Source organism: Glycine soja, chromosome 8 (genome assembly GCF_004193775.1).
Source record: "Glycine soja cultivar W05 chromosome 8, ASM419377v2, whole genome shotgun sequence".
NCBI classification, from domain to species: domain Eukaryota; kingdom Viridiplantae; phylum Streptophyta; class Magnoliopsida; order Fabales; family Fabaceae; genus Glycine; species Glycine soja.
In genome coordinates, this window is record NC_041009.1 from 13077927 (window position 1) to 13099275 (window position 21349).

A 21349-nucleotide genomic window follows, 5' to 3' on the forward strand; every position below is an offset into this window, starting at 1 on the left:
GAAGCATTTTAATAATATAGTAGTAAGATGAGGAGTTCATACTCCAATCCAATGATGCAAATCAATATTCACTAACATTAGGTGATAACAAGTACATGTTGGTACCACACTAATATAATCATGGATAAATTGTAGTGATAATCAGGAATGTTAGTGTGTAAAACACCTTGATCATAACCCAGAGAAACTAAGACCCTTAGGTCATATGTCTTACGTAGGATGACATGCATTAGACATCCTTAGAGTTTCCTTGGCTTTCACTACAAAGTTTGCATCCTATCATGAGGTGGAATTTATTCTGAGACCCCGTAAGTCTATTAGACAATGGTTGTATGATCATAGTTAATCTTCTTAGAATTCACATCAGTGAATAATTTCATCAGAGAGTATAAATCTCCTATAGACTTCATTAAAAATCCTTTTAATAAGAAGTTAAACCTCAATATCTTTACTCGATATCAACTCTACCATTCACATGTCACTGGAAATAATTTTATTATTATGTGAAACCATACACGTATACAACATATCAATAATATCGTGAATATTATACATTTGCATTATGAGTTTTTCGTTAAGCTCAAAGATACCCCAAAATCATCACTTTTATTAGAAATTTCATCACACATAAACACTCTTCGATCACAATTATTTCCTTATTATAATTCTTAAAAAAATTATTTCACTCCTTTAAAGGTCCTTTTTTTATCCTATAACTTAGAGGACTAGTTTCATCAAATGTTTTATTTATTATTCTTATTAGCATTATTAACAATATTTTTGTGATTATTATTATTATTATTATTAATAGTAATAAGTATTATTATTACCAACAAAAACACAGATATTAACATCTTTTATTGTGCTAAAATTTAGACTTTATAACAAACGTTTGTAACACATGTCAGTGTTATAATTATAGTAAAAAAATATGAAAAAAATAAGATGCATGATTATTTGAATGCCGAGCCGAAACACAAGAGTTGACGTATGTGTGTTTATAATTCTATTATGCTAAATATGATATATTTTTACAATTTCTATTTTTATGAATTGGCATACATATTAATTTTAGTTTAATTTTTTTTTAAAAAATAGTCGTTTATCTATAAGGATTTTATATTTTATTTCTCATGTCTCTATTGTTTACGATAAATTTGAAATATTGTAAATTAAATATCATAGACTTGTTATGCTACTTACTTTATACGCGTAAATTAATACTTCTGGAATTTTATATTATTATTATTTAAAGAATATTTTATAAAATAGGAGTTATCTCAATTTAGGAAAAAAGTATCATTGTATTTATTTTATACCAAATTAATATTATTGTTTTATACCAATAATATATTGATTTGTCTCTCCATATTCAGATTTTCTAGGGTTCCCTAAAGTGGGAGGAAATGTATATTTGTCTAAAGTATAAAATGTTATGGTTAGTCTTATTTCTCTTGGTACGAAGAAGTTCTTTTTCATTAAAAAGAAACTAATATAGCTTTTATTTCAATTTATATGATATGATGTACAACATAGGCAAATAACTTTTTACATATATAGGAATAAAAAATTACAATATCCACAAAACAGTCACTCACCACCGAGTAGTCTAAGTACATGTAAGCAATAAAGTTCTAACTACATGTAAACAATAAAGTCTAAAAAACATTTTCTATTTAGAAAATCACCAAATATCAAAAGGATTAATTCGCCTTTCCCAGAAAAAGGATTAAATCACCAGTAGTAATTGAAGATCCTGAATGAGATTGAAGATGGGTTGGTGGTATTAGTGTCCAAGTCTTGAGCCCAAATGAAGGTTGACTTAGAGGAAAAAACACGAAATGATTGTATATGGGGGGTTGGGGTCTACGGGGGAGAAGAGAGAGGGAAATAAATCGAGTGTGTTTAAAAGGATAATGAAGAAAAGAATTCAAAAAAAAATATTGGAGGGGAGTGTTGACAGTAACTGCAAAAAAGAAAAAAAAAGAAGACAATTGATATTGGCCATACTGAAATTACTAGTGGCACCTATAGAATTTTAAAACCCCTAGAAAAGATTAATTTCTCCCTCTATTCAAATACTTCACCCCTCCTTTTCCTCACCCCATGTTAGATGCACGACTGAACTACAACAAAATCATAATTAACTTGTTTTTACAATTTTTTATTAATTATAAATACAAGTTACCTTTTTTAAAGTAATTAAATTAAATGTTAATAATGTTAATATAATTTATCATTTTCAATAGTACTCAATATATTTTTTTAATTAAAATTAAATTAATTTGATACAAATTTTTAATGTTTATATCTTTCCACAAAGTTAGAGAGTTAGGGAACAGAGAATTAGATGGGCTATATATATATATATTGAGAAATATTAGTAACACTCTCATATACATGTGTTTGGTTGTTTTGAATGAAAATGAATAAAATTGTGATGAATAAAAAGGATGAAAGAAAATAAAAAATAAAGTTGTTTGGTAGAGATGATAGAGGTATAAAAATAAAAGAATGAAAATTTTGAATTAAAGTGATTTAATAAAAAATAAAATAAAGTATTTTTATAAATTTAATTTTACTCATGTATTTTTCTTTTTTTTAGAACAAAAACTCTTTTTTGTCACTTTTATGATTATACATCGATATTCAGTTATAAAAAAGGAAATAAATAATGCCAAAATGCATATTCGAATATGTCCATGCAAGAAGATGATTTTGACACATGTGTTGTGTATTAGAAAAAAGGTTATTCAATTACGTTTTTAATACTATATTTGATTATGGAAGGAAAGATATTCTATGCTTAACATAATTTAATTGAATATGCATGCAATATAATTGATTTTTGATTTTCTAAGATGCATGTAGAAGTTATTTTTATTGGCATTGGTTAGGCCACACCAATTTATATCATGTTACAAGATAAATGATAGTTTTGAAAACATATAAAAGTCATGATATAAACTTTCAATGTATTTTATGTCATTTTTAGAGTTTAATTAAAGTGAGAGTCCTTCTATTTTTGGATAACTTTCGTTGTTCATTATATTCGTACGGAGAAATGAAAGTTTGGCTTTCCACTTATTACGTTGAAACTCTCAATTTCACTCATAGTAACAACATCCATGATTCTCTCTTGATTTATATTTAAAACCTATCAATTGTTATGATTTTTAATAAATTTTAAATCATATATAGTGATATATAGAGTATTAGAAATAGAATGTCAAATTTAGGTCCTTTTTATTTTTGATCTTTTAAATTTAAATTTAAATTTATATTTTAGTCCCTCAATTTTAAAAAATATTTTAATAATTTATTTTGCGATAGAAAAAATTGTTAAAGTTACGGATAAAAGCTGCCAAAATCAGTTAAGAGGGAATTTTTTTTCCGATATTCAAGGACTAAAAAAAGTAAATCTAATTTTGGAATCGAAAACAAAAATACCCAAATTTAAGGAAAAAAACCATAGGCAAAATCAAAATAAAAGATAGAAGTTATTTTTTCCTAAAAATAAAATAAAACCCAAGCTATATATTATTTTCTCCCTTCTCGTGGTAAGTAGGGTCCACTTCCGAGTGAGCCAAAACCAAAACTCACACCTTTCGCATCCGTCAGCTCTCAATCCCATTCGGAACCAAATTTCAATTCCACCAAAAACCCTAATTTCCTTTCTCTCTAACTCTTAGATCTTCACGTTTTAGGGCTTTCTCCACCTTCCGCAATGGTAAGTGTTTTCCCTTCGCTTCCGATTTCATTTTTTTATTTATTTATCTGTGGCTCAATTTTTTACTACACAGTTTCGCAATTCTCAATCTTTGCTTTATTTATTTTTTATTCATGTAGAATTAATTTTCTGCCATCGTAACTTTTGAAACTCCCTTTTAATCGGTTTGAATGTTTTTTTTTTCTTTTTTGAATTTAACGACTTGGATGTTGTAATAATTGATGAGATACTCAAACTGAGATATATTAAATTAAATGATTTGTTCTTGGTGTATTTATGCTGTTTATTATGATATGGGCTATGATAATATATGCTAATTAATTGTTCTGGTTTGAGCTACAGCACAAATTGGGAAGAGGTCATCGTGACAAACTCCAGCAGTTCATAACAATAACTGGAGCCAGGTGATTTCATAGTTGCCTATGATTTAGTTGCTTCATTTGAAGGTTTTAAATTGTGATTGCGCTGCGGTTTTTGAAATAGTATATAATTGAGGGCAAATGTGACTGCAGTTGTGGTTATAATATGGTTGAGGAGACCTCCAAAACCTCAATATTGCAGCCTCAGTTGCGGTTGCTTTCCACAATTAGAAACTATGCTTAATTTGATTTCACATGTCCTTTGGGTGCATGTGATGGTTTGTCCATTGCATTTGAATCTCTGAATTTTACTTTTATTATATATTATATTATATTATATATATTACGAATTATATTACTAATTACAAAAGATATTCAGTTAGTGTGTATTGTGTGTTGAATTTGGATGGGTTTGGGGTGGGGGGAGAGAGTTGGGATCTTTGTATTCAACCTCGGATCGAAAGCCTCTGTGATTTTCTGTTTTTGATCTGAATTTTTTTGATGTTCCTTGGATTGATTAGTTTGTCTGATATTGACAGACGAGTGTGTGATCATTCTTGGAAGGGTTATATTTTCTACATCAATTATGATTATGATTTGCTTCAGATACCTTGTTGATACTTAATGTATTTTAGTCTGGTTCATGTACTTTGTCGGTTACTTCAGCTGAATATTTTTTTTGTGGGTAAATTTTTTTGAATTTATATCATGCAAGTCAATTGCATCTTTAACTTCTGACATATTTGAAAACAATGTTTGTATTTTCAGCGAGAAACTAGCCCTGCAGGCTCTGAAGGCTAGTGATTGGCATCTTGAAGGAGCATTTGATTTCTTTTACAGCCAACCCCAGCTTAAAACATTTACTGATTCTAGGCACTTGGAGGAGCTATACAATAGATATAAAGGTTAGCAATAAAGGTGAAAATAAAATTGAGACACTGATAGCTTTTAAAATAGTCTGATCCGCACAACAACCAATTGGTGTGGAAACATGAAAAATAAATAAAAAAAAAACAGTATCATATGTGTAAAATGCTTATCAACTATGGCATAATTTTTCTATCCCTTGAGGTTTCACCCTGGTGAATAAGAAGTAAATTTGTCTACGCAATTTATTGTTATTTTGAGTGAGCATGGGTGTTTCATCCCTATTTAAAATTAATTACTGCGCTTGTCAATTAAACTTGGAAGCATTCTAAGATAGAGTATCAACAACAACAACAACAACAACGCCTTATCCCACTAGGTGGGGTCGGCTACATGGATCAACTTCCGCCATAATGTTCTATCAAGTACCATACTTCGATCCAAACCATTAATTTCGAGATCCTTTTTGATAACCTCTCTTATAGTCTTTTTGGGTCTTCCTCTGTCTCGAATTGTTTGTCTTCTCTCCATCTGGTCTACTCTCCTCACTACAGAGTTTACCGGTCTTCTCTCTACATGCCCAAACCACCTAAGTCTATTTTCCACCATCTTCTCTACAATAGGCGCTACTCCAACCCTCTCTCTAATAGCTTCGTTTCTAATTTTATCCTGTCGATCTTACCACACATCCACCGCAACATCCTCATCTCCGCTACACCTACTTTATTCTCATGTTGGCTCTTGACCGCCCAACATTCTGTTCCGTACAAAATCGCCGGTCTTACCGCAGTCTGATAAAACTTTCCCTTTAGCTTGATCGGTACCTTTGCATCACATAACACCCCCGATGCTTTTCTCCATTTCATCCATCCTGCTTGAATGCGATGATTCACATCCCCTTCAATTTCCCCATCATCCTGTATTACAGACCCAAGATATTTAAACCGTGTGACTTGAGGGATAATATGGTCTCCTATTTTCACCTCTGAGTTAGAAACCCTCCTTCTTTTGTTGAACTTACATTCCATATACTCCGATTTGCTTCTGCTTAGGCGAAAGCCATGTGTTTCTAGAGCTCGTCTCCAAGTTTCCAACCTCTCATTCAACTCCTCCCTCGACTCTCCAAGGAGGACTATGTCATCTGCAAAAAGCATGCATCTCGGCGCTATCTCTTGGATTTGTTCCGTGAGGACATCCAGAATTAAGGTAAAAAGGTAGGGGCTAAGGGTTGACCCTTGATGAGATCCAATGTAGTTGTTCCTTTGTATGAGAATAAGGTATGTTGGATATGAGATCCAATAACTTTTGCATGTAAGCTTTTACATTAAAAAAGTTAATCAAGGACATTTTTATTTTGGCTGAGATGCAGCATATATGAACATTACTAGTTGTTTATTTCTAAGTTATTCAATAATACCTGTTGATTAGTGGCTATCATTTATCAAATATATGTACATTATGCCTGTCTGCTAATCCTTTATTGCACTAATTTCTATACAGATGCATATGTTGATATGATTTTGGCAGATGGTATCACTCTCCTTTGCAATGATATCCAGGTTACTGTTTCTGAATGCAAATTAAAATTTCTTGATTCATTTATCTTTATAGTTTACATTTATTCACCTGTATGTAATCACAGAGTCTGTTGTAAAGATGTGAACAGTACTTGCAAGTTGCAAGCACTAATTCCGGAGATTTTGTTTGGAATTTGAGCTGAATTGCTATCAAATGCTTTAGGAATTTTGGAATTGGATTATTTTAAGGCATCCAATTAGGGGAAACTGGGAAAGGTTTATTACTGTTCTTCAGAATAAATGAGAGTAGTGGAGATAAAGAGAAAAGAAGAAGAAAACATAGAGTTCATACCTTGGGTTCTTAGGCATAACACCTAACAGATGAACTTTATTTATTCTTGGAGTATAGCTTTGGCTAAGATAAATTGAGACATTGGGACATGTAGTTGAAAACCTAATTACCTAAGATACAAGTTTAATGTTAAAAAGATGGAAGGAACACAATAGGAATAGATTAGTATGTGATTAAGGGTGATTGAAAATGTAAACTACTAAAGGGATTTGGGAATGCCTAGGAGTGTCATTTTGGGCTGTGATTAGGAAGAAGTAAAGGAGAAGTTTTGATTCTTTTGAATGGAATGGAATCAAATGTATTTCTAGATGTTTCATCTTATTTTAAATAATTCAAATAATAAAACTTAGTAGTATTCCATTTAGTTCCACTTTATTTCATCTCTTTTCATCAATTTAACAATAATTGCCGAATTCTTCCAAGAAGAATAAGAGTCAAATCTGAATACAAGAAAAATGAAGGTTGGTTATCACCATGTGAAAATGAATGTGTCATATATATATATATCTCAGATGTGATACTCATTTCCTGTATCATGTTTATGTTGGTTAGTACATCTCAGTTTCATAGGTCTTGATACCCATATGGAATTCTGATATTTAAGTATCTTATCTATCTATTCAGTGTTCTTGAGTTTTAATTCATTCATAAGGTGAAGATAATTTTTGTTCGAAGAGTAATTGATGCTTGATTCTTCTTTTCCTTTGCAGGTGGATCCTCAAGATATAGTAATGGTACGGATATGTTTTAAACAATATTTCAATTCTGAATCATGCATAATTGCTGGGTTATTTATTCTTTCCTTCATTAATATGATCTTATGTGTAAGGTTATACTTTAAAAAACTGCTATTTAAACAATGATTACATAAGTTACAAACACCTATTAAATGTGAAAACTAAAGATACAGGTGCTGCTAACTAACTTTAGTTGGTAGTAATTATGGTTATTTGAGGGTGCTTTTCCTTTCATCAGAGTTAGATATACATGGATAATAAGTTATAATAGATGTCACCGACATGTCTACATTTCACCATCAGTCAGTCATTTCCTTAGTGTAAAAGCTCTAAATTTATGATTTCTGACAAATATTAACCATAGCAAGATAAGATTCTGTTTAAGGAAATAAAATAAAGAACAATAATGCTCTGACTTATTTGTGTAAGTGGGTGATGATTGGTTCCTGTACGACGAAATATGCAATATTTGTAAATGAAGAGTTTGCAATTTTAAATGAATAGTTGTTGAGCATAAAATTTTCATCTGTTTACACTTCCTACTGTTAGTGTGAACTCAGCTGCACAATGAGTTTATTTAGATGACAAGGGAATGCTTTAGGTAACTGGGAATATTGGAATTTTTGCAGTTAGTTCTTTCATGGCACATGAAGGCTGGCACCATGTGTGAATTTTCCAAGAAGGAGTTTATTGAAGGTCTACAATCTTTGGGGTGTGTATTTTTTTGTAATTTTGAAATGATTTTTCTTTCTATAATGATTAAGTCTCAGTTGAAAACCTTATATAATTGTTGCAGGATTGATTCTCTGGAAAAGTTCCGTGAAAAGATACCTTATATGCGCTCTGAGCTGAAAGATGAACGTATGGGCAACAGTATTTAGATTACAGATCAAAACTAGTTTTAGTCATACAATTTATAATTCACTTGTCACTATAAATTATCTCCAGCAATATTTTGATAAGCTCCCTGAAATATATTCATTGTTTTTGATTGTCCAGAGAAATTCCGTGAGATATATAATTTTGCTTTTGGCTGGGCAAAAGAGAAGGTATGCATCCTTGTCTTATTTCCTCTGCTCCTCTCTAATGTAGCTTAAGTGCTCAACTATTTTGCATGGCTGTAAGTGATAAACTAAGGCCATGACCTAATTTAAATAATGCATTTGGACATAATACAATCTACTAGTTCATACTGTGATGGAACAGGGAATATCTTGGGAAACTGAGTCAAATGATAACAAATTTGATTAATTGATTACTTCTGAGTTATTCTTAAAAATTGATTTTTTATGTTCCTTTAGTTTGGAATTTTTTGGTCTAGATTTTCAACAATGCAGTATGTTGAATGACATTGAAAGTTTGAAACAGGGCTTGAGATCTCTCTTATGTAGTCAAATCCAATTTCTTCTTTCTTGCTTCCCGAGGTTCAAGATGCTGTGCAATATTTGATTGCTAGGCTACCCCTGCATGCTTCTTGCATATGTGTTTTTTGGTTAATTAAAAAATTTGGTCCCTGCACCTATATACTTTTTTTTTTAATTTTAATCCTTCATAAAAAACCAGTTACAAATCAGCCTTGCTGTTATAATTTTGGAAAAGTAGGGACTGATTTGTAAACATCTTTTTCATGTAAGAACCAAATTGTAGAGGTGTTCTTAATGTTGGGACCAATTTTTTTTTATTTTTTATATATCAAATATAAGGACTAATTTTGAATTTAATTTTTAAACATTGTTCATTTTCAATGTCTGGTGATGGTTATTGGTTATATTCATTCTAGTTGTATGCAGAATATTCAATACTACTGATGGCTTTGCAATTATTATGCTAGGGTTGCTTCATGTTCTTCACCAGTTTTCAAAAATTAAAATAACATATTGATGTATTTGTTATTATTATTTATGATTAATGGCTTTGCATTTCGTTCTTTTGGTGGACCCACTTACTGTATCTAGTATTTATGAAATTTCAAAGTTTAAGTAACTGAAAATATATATGTTCAAGAGTCTATCTTATGCTGACAAGACTATATTAATGACTTTAAAAGTCTGTCTTAGGATCATGGGGTTTGTATTTCATTGACTACTAATTGCTTTATGATAAAGTTCTCTGCATAATGGTGCAACATATTGGAAATATCGGATGCTAAAGGGGTTAATGTTCTTACTCTTGAAAGGAAGGAACATCAAAGTAGGATGCAAATGATTTACTTGCCTCCAATGAATGATTTGATGCTAGTGTGTTTTGGTATACGTTAGCAATTGTGAGATCTATGACTGCCTTGAGCATCTAGGGTCGAGTATAAATTCACTGTCGATTTCAGTACTGTTTTGATTCTTTCATTTTGAATGTGTATGCAACAGTAATTTTCAAGTTACCTTTTGCAGGGTCAAAAATCTCTTGCATTGGATACTGCTATTGGTATGTGGCAATTATTATTTGCTGAGAAGCAGTGGCCGCTGGTTGATCATTGGTGCCAGTTCTTGCAGGTAATATACTTGATTATTATTCATATACACCTTTTTAACTTTCTCAAGTTATGTTGTGAAGCTTTCTTATTAGGATGGCTCTCTGTGGGATCTGCTAATACTCGATCGTTTTACTTAAATTGATAATTTTGATACTACATACTCAGGCTCGGCATAACAAAGCAATATCTAGGGACACATGGTCTCAGCTTTTGGAGTTTGCAAAGGTAAAATAATAAACTATTAATCCTTACAGTAAACATAGTCAATGGTGCCCTCATAATGTGAATGAACACTTCCTGTCTTGATAGGGATTTATTGTTGCATGAATATATCTATATCTATGCTTGATCTCTGGCCATCTGTCTTTTATTCTGTTTTTCTCATTTTGTTTGCGTATGATCATCTTGCACTTGGTGGCTAGTTATAGTATCCAAGCTATGTCATTTTAAATCATTAAGGTCTTCTTTCTATCTTGACTGCTGGGGATTTATTTTAGGATTATAACCTCTCTATGTTTTGGGTATAAAGTGGCATGAGCCAAACATGAAATTAACTGGAATATGAATATTCCCATGCAAATATTATAAAGGTTAAACTCTTGAAATGACAATAAAAAAATTCTCAAGACCCCTAACTTTTCAATTGAAACCCTGATCAACATGATCACATTTTACATTGATGGTTGCTGTTGTAATATATCCACGCTTAAAAGTGTGATGTAAAAGAAATATTTTTCTTTCATTGTTCCTTGGTTTTACTTCAATTCTTGGAAAAATGGAAAGATATTGAATGTGAAATGTTAGTTTTTTCTTTTAGTACCCGATCAGCTGGATATTGGGAAATATGCTTTCAATAGTACTGGAAGTGTTTTTACCTACTACCCCCAACCCTAAGAAAATAGCCAAAATATAAAGGGCTTTAGGGCATCTATTGAGATTATATTAAGCCATGTGAGATGTAAACCGTCAACTTCATTTTCTGGTCACCCACCTATAGATTGAGAAGAACTCCGGTTTGCTTGTACTGTTTTTTCAAATGACAATGCTGGTGAATCTTTTAATGATATTTTTATGATAGTATGTTGTTTGGCTTTATGAAGTAACACAAAAACCACTAATATTTGTCATGCTGTTTGCAGACTGTTGGCTCAAATTTATCTGATTATGATGCCGAAGGTGCTTGGCCATATCTTATTGATGAATTTGTGGAGTATCTCAACGAGAATGGCATAATCCAAAATGATCTGATCAATGATTCTAGTCTAAAACGATGATGCATTCAAATCTCAATAAATTGTTATTTAAGAGAATTTGATGGAGTCTCTTGTGATGAGTTGTGCTATTCTGTGATTGAACTCCTCTTTGTTATTAAGTGGGATTCGGTCTAAATTCAAAGGGGACATGGCTGCTAGAGCAAACTCATTCTTACTGACAAGTAGTAGCATCATTTGTGAGATTGTTGATATGGCATATGAATTTCCTTGGGAAGTATTGTGGAATTAGTAATGGGAGCCTACTAATTCCACGGTGTTATAGTTTCTGGTCTCTTTTTAATTTAATAATTAATTCTTGAACGATGTCTTGATAGAAGATAAGAGACTTACGTGATTGTGATTGGCTGTCCTTGTTTCTGGTCTAGTTTCATCTTGTATAATATGTGGCACCAAGTTATTAAAACATTCATGAAATAGAGAAGGGGAAAAAATAACTATGTTGTGGGTCTGTTTTCCTTTGGAACTATTTAGAAGCAATACCTTGCATATCGGTTCTATATGCTCCTACAATATGGTATGTTGTTTATTTGGATATTTAAAAATTTGTCATCTTAAAATTTGGAGAATTCTGAAAATATTAGTACAAGTCATCAAGGGACAATGTGCGAGGTTAGTTTTTTTTCCTTCTTTTTTTCTTTTTCATTTATTATCATGAAATTTCGGATATATATATATATATATATATATATATATATATATATATATATATATAATTTAAGGATATTATCATATTTTATCGTTTAATCAATTTTTTTTCACGTGTCTTTTTTCAATGATTTTCTTATATATATGGATTTTTTAAGTTAAATGATAAATTATGATAATATTCTTAAATTAAAATTTGAAAAATAAAAGGTTCAACAATTTTTTATTTTAAATTTTTTGGTGTTAATGCTACTGTACACCAGCTAGGATCGATATTAGAATTGATTAAATTAGTTTTGGTCTTTAATTTTATTATTAAGATTTAATTTGGTCTTTTTTTAATTCAATTTGATTTTTTGTTTTTTAAAATAATTTGTTTTTTAGAAAATGTATATTTTGTGATGAATTAAAATTACTTAGTGATAATTTTACGTTCATAAAGTGTGATTTTTAAATATCGTTATTTCAGTTTAGATGAAGGATTAAATTGAATAGATTTAAAAATGATTAAATATAATTTTTGTTGCTATAATTTTTTCTTTTCATATTAATTTTTATAAAATGTGTTTATTTTATTTTTTATCCTTAAAGTATATTAGATAACACTTTTAACAATAAAAAAAATATTTTGAGCAGTGAATTAAAGTGCTTTAATGACTAAAAACAAAACAAATACAATTATAAGAACTAAAAGAAAAAATTTATTTTTGTAAGGATGTTAATAAAAAAATGTTGAATTATAAGGATAACAAAGATATTTAAGCCTTTAAAAAAATTAAATGATCAAATTAAATCTAAGAGTAACATTCTCATATATATATATATATATATATATATATATATATATATTTTTTTTTTTAATGATTTGTACTTAGTTGGGAGTTGGATGCTTTTTCGAGTGTTTTCTTTTTTCTGGGAATTTGAGCTTAGACAGTTTTGGTATGCAAGTTGTGGCTATGTACAATCTCAAAAAGACTATCACATTTTTAGTTTCTCAAATTGAAAATTTGTTTTTATTATTATAAAGCTTAAATTAAGTGTTTAAAATCACATCATTTTCAAGTGTTCTGATAATTGGAAGTTTGCTCATGGTAAAAAGGGTTATGAACGTTGGAGAAGAAAAAGATTAGACTCATGTGTTCAAAATCACACCATTTTTAAACTCGTAATATAACTCAAATCTGAAAATAAAATTACAAAAGTAACCAAAAGGTCACACTCAAATTCAAATGTCGTGTAGAAGGCATTAAACCACACGATTAAGTCCAATTTGCGTCAGAGAGAGATATAGGAGACTTGACTCGATAGATTAGGAACTTGAAATCACTGCATTGAGCGAGACAAATTGAGAGCGTCACAAGGTAAAAAGGGAGAATGTTGCAAGACAGAGAATGAGATCGTCGCAAGATAGAGAGAACAAGAATGTTGAGAGGGTGATTTCCACAAGGGGATGTCTATATAACGATCTTAAAAAAATATTGTTGGTATTACGTGATATTTTATATAATGACTTAATTTTTGTCACGACTATAATGAACTTCTAATCAAGAATTAAATATTTAAAGTTAGATTACAGGATATGAACATTTACTTCATGGCATGAACTTAGGAGGTCACCTGAGGCATAAAAATAATACTAGAATGTTGAATACAATACTAAAGAAAAGAGGATATGATAGCATATTGGCCCAAAAAATGCCATTGAGTTAAGGGAGTTAATATTTGCCCTTACCCTGTTTGCTATTGACCTTACAAATTTGAGTGCCAAGGCAAACCCTCCCCTTGCCCCTTCACCTTTCCTGTGCCCCCAACCCAACAACATCGGGTGCTGCTCTTGACACTAGATCTGCGTGCGTGACCCCTTCTACCAAGGTCAAACTACCACCGCACTGGTGCAAAGTCACCTCTACAACTCCATCCGCACCCACACACACTTCCACCTACCCAAACAACTCAGCCAAACCCCACCTGTGCGTGCACTATGCCACCAAGCTGCATACCGCTTGAAATATATAAATATTTAGGGTGCTGTTAACAGTACTGAGTAGCCTGAATTGAATAAGGTTGAGAGAAAAAAATATGATTTGATTGTTAATTTTGTAATGATGCAAAGTCTTTCGGTAACTAACAAAAAATTTGAAAAATAGAGTCGTCTGGTAACGGGTCCTCCTCTGCCTCATTAATTTCCATTTACTAAATTATTGTGTCCTGATATTCTGTTTCATATTTATTTATACATTGATTTTGTTCTTCTAGTTGGACATTCCTTGTGATCCAGCTAGTTTGATAAACATACTTCACTTTTGCCTGTAAAAAAACAAAAAAAAAAAGTGATTGAAAGATCTTGTAACTAGATTTTCAGATTCAATCTCGTTTAAAACATGGTTGGATATTAAAATTTACAAAAAAAAATAAAAATTTCATTGGTTATATATTAGAATACTAATCCCAACTTTTAGGCTCATTTTATAGTTCTAATATTCAAATAAAAAACACACATTTTAAAATATATGATTAAGATTAATTCTTAAAACCAATTCAATTGTATTTGATAATTTGAAATTAATTTAATTTGTTCAATTAGTTTGTATTAAAAATGAAATGTGTATCCATTATAAGAAAAACGTGCTAATTGAGAGTAACTCCTTCCCCCTTTGGATGATGTTTGATAAAATGGAAATTTTTGTTAGGGAATTAAGTGAGACTATTCATTAGGAATAAACATTGATGATTTATCAACATATTTGTGAACAATATGAGTCATAAAATTTACGCATAATTCTTGTAAAATATAATTTGCAAATTAAATCAACTTTGTTGATTCAATCTTAAGTCTTAACACAAAAATTTCTGAACATTTCTTAGAATTCTATGGATAAGGTCTTAAATTGAGCCTCCTGTTCACTTATGTTACAATTACAAGATATGAGGACGACCTTGATTAGCAAGATTATAAAAGAAATTATTTTAAGAAAATCATACCAAGCCTCTTGGAAGAGGGAAAATAGAATGGAAAAATGACTAAACAATAAAAGAAATCAAATTTACACATTCATAATTAATATCTCACCATTTAACCAATTGACCTGATTTGTCGTAAAAGAAAAGAAAAGAACAATTGAGCTAAACACATAAGACTTAAATAGCGAATATTAGGAGTTTAATTTTGTCATGTCAGTCATGTAAGCAAACATATGCTCAATTTATATCAAACTTAATTATTTGACTATATATGTTGATAGTTACATGAAATATGAAACTTATTAACAAATTTCATAACATATCATTAAATATAAATGTAAAGTGTATTTTAAATTAGAATTATTAATTCATATTTAAGGTTATTTACAATAAATAAAATGCATTTGACTCAAGAAATTGACATTTTTTTAAAAAAAAGGCTGAAGTGAAAAGCATCAAGAAAGAATAGAAAATCTCAACTAGATTGACATCCCTACTCAAACTATCCCATGGCGCCACACCACATATATTTATTAAATGATGAAATAAAACAGAATAAAAAAAACAAAATGACCACCTCTACCCACTAATACGGCGTGTGCCCCCCTCTCCCACACTCTAGGGTCCATGCTTTAAGTTTTGTTTGAGGTGTAGGGTTACGGTTTTATGGAGAGTAACCACTTCACCTTTGAATGTTGTTTTCTAAATTAATTATACTGGGATTTTTTTTAAAAAAATTAAAGATTTAAATGACCAAAGATGGAATAATTCAAGAATAAACATTGACAATTTATAAATATGTTTGTGAGCAGTCTTTATCATGAAATATACGCATAATTCTTCTAAAATATCAGTTGCAAATAATCTTTATTAATTCAATCTTAAGTCTTAATACAAAGATTTCTCGATGCTTTTTATTCTTTCATGGATGAGGTCTTGACCGGAGCCTCCTCTTCACCCAAGTGAACATTCTTCGACACGGAGCATCTTTTAAGGCAAGTACAATGAAGATTTGTCATATTGCATTCTCCATCATCAAAACCTTGTGTTTGACAAATTTGAAGACAAACTAGGTTAGAGGTGCATGGGCCTAGGAAATTTTTATTTTCGGGTATGCATTTTGATGTCGCAACTTGTATCGACATTTCTTCTACAATTGAAAATCATGTCAAAAGAAAATGTTATCACATTCAAAGATGTAAATATATAACTTTTTAACCAATGTTAATACACAGACACCTTACAGAGAGATAGAGACACTTACGAGCAAAAAAGAGAACGATGAACAAAATTGACGCGTAAATTTGTTTTGCCATGATTAGTTGATGGTCACCAAAGTGAAGAGTTTATTAGAAAATGGATGGTCAATCCTTATCAAATAGTGAATATATATAAATGTAAGATGTATTATATGAATGTCCATAGAATCTGATTTCATAACATATGTATTTAATTATTATAATAAATGACATTAATTCTAAGGTTACAAGATTCTCTCCAGTTGAAATGAAATCCCAAAAATTAAGTGTAACCAATAAGTTTTCTATCTCCGGTTAGTTATCGTCTCCGGTTAGTTATCGACTGTGAATACTTTCCACCAGTAATATTGTAAACAAAAATAAATCCAACTGTATAGTGTAATAATTTTCGTCTAGAAAAATATAGTGTAATAATTTATAAATAAGTAATTATTTTATTTGTTTAACTATAATAACTTTTCGGTTGTTACAAATTCAAACACATTCAAACATATATATATATTGTGGTACATATGAAATATATTATACTAATTAACTGTTTCTCAACTTCCATACTCAATTATTTGACTGCATATTGCAGTAGGTAAACATAGCTTTTAATGTTATTCAACAGTCAACTTTAACTATAATATATTAATATTTATACTTAATAAATATATTAAATTTAATTAATTGTTATATAAATTTATAGATGTATGACTTTTTATATGATTTTTTATATATTAAAATTATTTTTAATAAAATTTAATTTTTCAAAACTATAAAAAAATTCATTTCATTTGATATGAAAACATAAAAGCCATGTATCACATTAATTAAGCAAAAACGAATATTCCTAAAAAAAGAAGTAAAAAAACCATGACAATTAAAGTAAAGACATTTTTTTATCAAAAAAGTTAAACTGGAAATTAGCTAATTAAAAAAGACTTAGATTCATTTTTAGTCTGTATAATTTAACATTTTTTTTTTATTTTTGTGTATGTAATTTTTTTTTCATTACTTCTTGTAAAATATATTTATTTTGATTTTTTTTATCTTAAAGTGCTTTAGATATATTTTAAACAATAAAAAGTATTTTGAATACTGAAAAATCTAAAGTGTTTAAAGCACACAAAATAAAACAATAGTCATTCCTACCGAATGGCTAATCTGCAATCAACACATCGGTTAATATTGCTCTAATTCCTTAATTCAGTGTCATTGGATATGCTCTTAAATTAATGTGAGTTTGGTATAATCTTTAATAAAATATTGAATATATGAAACCAAATTCTTAATAAATAATAATAGAAACGTTTTTTTTAATAAAAAAGAAAAATGTTATAACACCACATGTTTCTTCTTCTTCTTCTTTATGTTTTTTTTGTTGATAAAAGCAAGACATCCATACCTGAAAGTCATCAAACTAATCTCTCAAGACTATGCACACACGGACATAAATTTTATCTCTTCATACAATGTTTTCTTCATACATACATGCAAAAACATCCTCTCGAACAACACTATGATCACAATCGTTCTTGTTAGTTAACATTTATTTAAAATCACAAAATTCTATGAATCTCACATTTTGTTTAATAAACATCTCCTAATTTTATAATTTTCAATAAATTTAAATTAATACCCTTCAATAGATATGTTTAAATCAATAATAAAGAATTTGTACCTATCACTGCTTTTATAATAATTGGTCGTATAAGTTTGTGTATTGCATAAAAAATTCGTAAAGTAAAACTTATTTAAGAAAATCATACCAAGCATCTTGGAAGAGGAAAAATATAATGGAAAAGGGACTAAACAAGAAAAGAAATAAAGTTTACACATTCATAATTAATATCTCACAATTTAATCAATTGACATGCTTTTTCGTAAAAGAAAATAACAATTGAGCTAAACGCATGAGACTTAAATAGAGAATATTGAAAGTTTAATTTGGTCATGTCAATCATGTAAGAAAACATATTCTCAATTAATATTAAACTTAATTATTTGACTATATATGTTGATAGTTACATGAAATATGAAACTTATTAAACAATTTCATAACATATCATTAAATATAAATGTAAGGTATTTTACATTAGAATTATTAATTCATATTTAAAGTTATATTTACAACAAATAAAATGCATTTGACTCAAGACATTGACATTTTTTTTAATAAGAGTGAAAAGCATCAAGTAAGAATAGAAAATCTCAACCAGATAGACACCCCTATCCAAACTATCCCATGGCGCCCCATCACAGAAATTTGTTAAATGATTAAATAAAAGAGAATAAAGTAGCTTTAAAAAAAAAAAAAGAAGCAAAATGACCCCCTCTATCCTCTAATAGGGCCGTTGCACCTCTCCCACACTCTAGGATCCATGTTTTAATTTTCGTTGGACCCCATTTAAGTGTAGGGTTAGAGTTTTATGGAGTGTTATATAAATTATATACATGTTTTTCAACAATTGCCAAAATAGGTTCACATGTTTTTTTTTGGAAAGAATTATTATTTTTAAAAAAAATACCCATTTCAGCTTCTTTAGAAAATGATCGATTAAATATTTTAATAAAGACTTATTTATTGTTGTATATCTTAACGCATTTTTGTATATGAAAAGCATAGACAAACAAGTCTTAAATTAAAAACCTTTATATCAACTTATTATTTTTTCCCAAAAATAAAAAACTATCAGTTTATATTAGCCAAAACCATATGTTATATACAAAATTCTACTCCTAATATCAGGAAAACAATTTTTATATACTTTATTTTTATGTAGTCACATCCTTCTATATTGTTTTATGAATCTTCTGAATTTTTAATATTTTATTGAGTTGACATTTTAATTTTTTCTGTTAATTTTTTTTATTAATTTATCAATCAATCTTGTTTTTAATAGTATAGACATAATTGAATATTTACATATCACTAAAAACAATAATTTTTTATCAATTAAATTAATATATAAATTTTCTAAGGGGTGTATGAGATTATGATTTTAAAAGAATATTTTATCATAAAAAAATATTGTGAATTTTAAAGATTACGTAGAAATATTATTACTTATCATATTTCTTTTTAAGGTTTTTATGATAGTTTGATTTTTAAGGGATTTATATCACAAAAACTTAAAGGATTTGAAAGGATTTATAAGATTTGAAAGGACTCTATGAATTTTAAAAAATACATTCAAAATTACAAGAGTTAATGAAAAAAATAATAAGAAATGATGAGGTTTGAATAAAAAAAAAGTAAAATCAATATATATTTTTTAATATTTTAATAGCTAAATTGATTTTTATTTTATGTCCTCCTATACTAAGTCTTCTTGCAATAACATCTTCTCATTCTTACTTTTGGATTTGAATAATAAATTTTAAAATATACACTGATTTTTTGATTATTTTTAATTAATAAAATTATTTCATCATAAATCTAATGACATGTTTAAATGATGTGCAATAATAAACATATACTAGAAGAGAGTGATGAGGATAAAAAATTTGTAAAAGATTACTGAGTTATGTGAAAAACAAAATTAAAAATAAAAACATTGCATTAAACAGGTGATGAACATGGTCAATGTAAGGAAAACATGATTAGTTTTGACATATAAGACAAACATTAACTTAGTTTAGAAAGTAAACAGAAAAATTTAGAGAGGGAAAGTATATTTGACAATTTGTTATTCCAAAAGAATAGGAGAAACACATATAACACAAGCATCTTGAAGAATCTTATTTTTTGGCAATTATTTGGTACATCTTTCAATTGAGTAGATGTTGGATATTGAGGTAGGGTATGTCTAATGAGAGAAAAGAAAGTTTGATAATCAATAGAAGAAGAAATAAAAGAGTTTAGCAAAATCTCAAGGATTTAGGTTGGATTGTTTGAAAGATATTTTATACTAAAAAATAACATGAAATTCATATTTAAAAATTTTATCAAAATTTGTATATTTTTTAATACCAAAAAGTTTTATATAAGTTATAAAAAATCCTAATTGAATTCACTGAATTTTGTTGTCCTCCTTAAAATATCTTAAATGTCTTAATTGAATATCACAAAATGTATTTATATTATCTACAAATTTTGATTAAATATCAATGAGTTTTTTATAAAAAAAAAATATTTCAAAAATATTTTGAAATCCTAATCGAATACATCGCCTAAATCTGATATTTTAAACCCATGTTCTTCTAATATTTAAATTATTTTTAATGAAATATTTTTTATAATTAAGTTATTTATATATAATTGTATTTTTATTTACTAACTAAATTTTAAATTGTAACAAGAAAAATGAGTTTTTAAAAGTATGAATGAGGTTATCCTTTTTCAGGCAAGAGGCGTCAACCAATTATACCGTGGCATGTCAAGTGTCGGTTTCTGAAACAATCCTTGCGGTAAAATAGTTTGGATATTCTTTTGTTGCAACGATAAATTGTTAGAAAAAATTGTTGTTTGTTAATGGCCTAATGAGATTTATCCCAGACTTCATTCCTGCCAACAATTGTTCACCTTATGTTATCAATTCCTCCATTGTTAACTTTAGAAGGAAAATTTATCTCGTCTTCTTGCAAAGCCTTTTGGTCTCTCTCTCAGCTTGCTATCATATTGTAAGTATGCATATGATTTTAATTTGTTTGTGTAGTACGGGGATGGTTGAATTGAAAAATTGTTGTTGCATCATGCTTGTGGCAAATGGGAATTCATTTCACATCTGGAAATAATATAATTATTTTGTGTTCTTTTGGGGGGAGAAATTTGGAATTAAGGGCGCCTTTGAATGTTTAAATGATTTTCTACATGGTGTCTCAAATGTCAATCTTGAAGGGTCTAAATGTTGAGCCACAGAATTTAATTAATCAATGTAACAATAAAATAGAACTGGACAAAAGCTCTGCGTGTTTTGATTTTTTACTTTGTTGAGCTGCATTTTTCTTTTCTTTTTTGAAAATAGATAATGTTATTTTGTTAAATAGCAAATTTCAATTGTAATTTTGTCCTCGGTGAATTTGTTCATGTCATAATTAATCATATGTAATTAGCTCTCTGTTACTGAATATTTTTTAAGTGGCAATTTTCATTCCAGTAGTTATTTTTTTCATATCTATGATGGTTTGCATTCTAATGTAGATAGTATATGATATTTCTCAATTCAATTTTAAATTTTTAATAATCAATAT

At 28.9% G+C, this 21349-nt stretch overlaps 1 protein-coding gene and 1 long non-coding RNA gene across 2 annotated transcripts; one reads left to right on the forward strand and one right to left on the reverse strand.

Moving 5' to 3' along the window:
• The first annotated feature begins 3557 nt into the window (after positions 1 to 3557).
• Positions 3558 to 11803, forward strand: LOC114422074 (DCN1-like protein 2). The gene is made up of 11 exons (XM_028388265.1): positions 3558 to 3730; positions 4073 to 4134; positions 4858 to 4994; positions 6457 to 6515; positions 7536 to 7559; positions 8192 to 8274; positions 8359 to 8423; positions 8562 to 8611; positions 9950 to 10051; positions 10198 to 10257; positions 11172 to 11803. Exons 1-11 carry the CDS (start codon positions 3728 to 3730, stop codon positions 11304 to 11306), a joined length of 780 nt encoding a protein of 259 aa, XP_028244066.1. The 5' UTR covers positions 3558 to 3727; the 3' UTR covers positions 11307 to 11803.
• Positions 11804 to 15749: 3946 nt separating this feature from the next.
• On the reverse strand, positions 15750 to 16278 carry LOC114423392. The gene is made up of 2 exons (XR_003668835.1): positions 16177 to 16278; positions 15750 to 16062 (listed from the first exon to the last, which is right to left on the reverse strand). It is a non-coding gene; the product is annotated as an uncharacterized LOC114423392 (long non-coding RNA).
• Positions 16279 to 21349: the final 5071 nt, after the last annotated feature.

Excerpts from the sequence above, each read along its gene's own strand:
- LOC114422074 (XM_028388265.1), top strand. Across the intron at positions 4,995-6,456 it reads GCTATACAATAGATATAAAG|ATGCATATGTTGATATGATT; the intron begins GTTAGCAATAAA and ends ATTTCTATACAG. Across the intron at positions 10,258-11,171 it reads AGCTTTTGGAGTTTGCAAAG|ACTGTTGGCTCAAATTTATC; the intron begins GTAAAATAATAA and ends TGCTGTTTGCAG.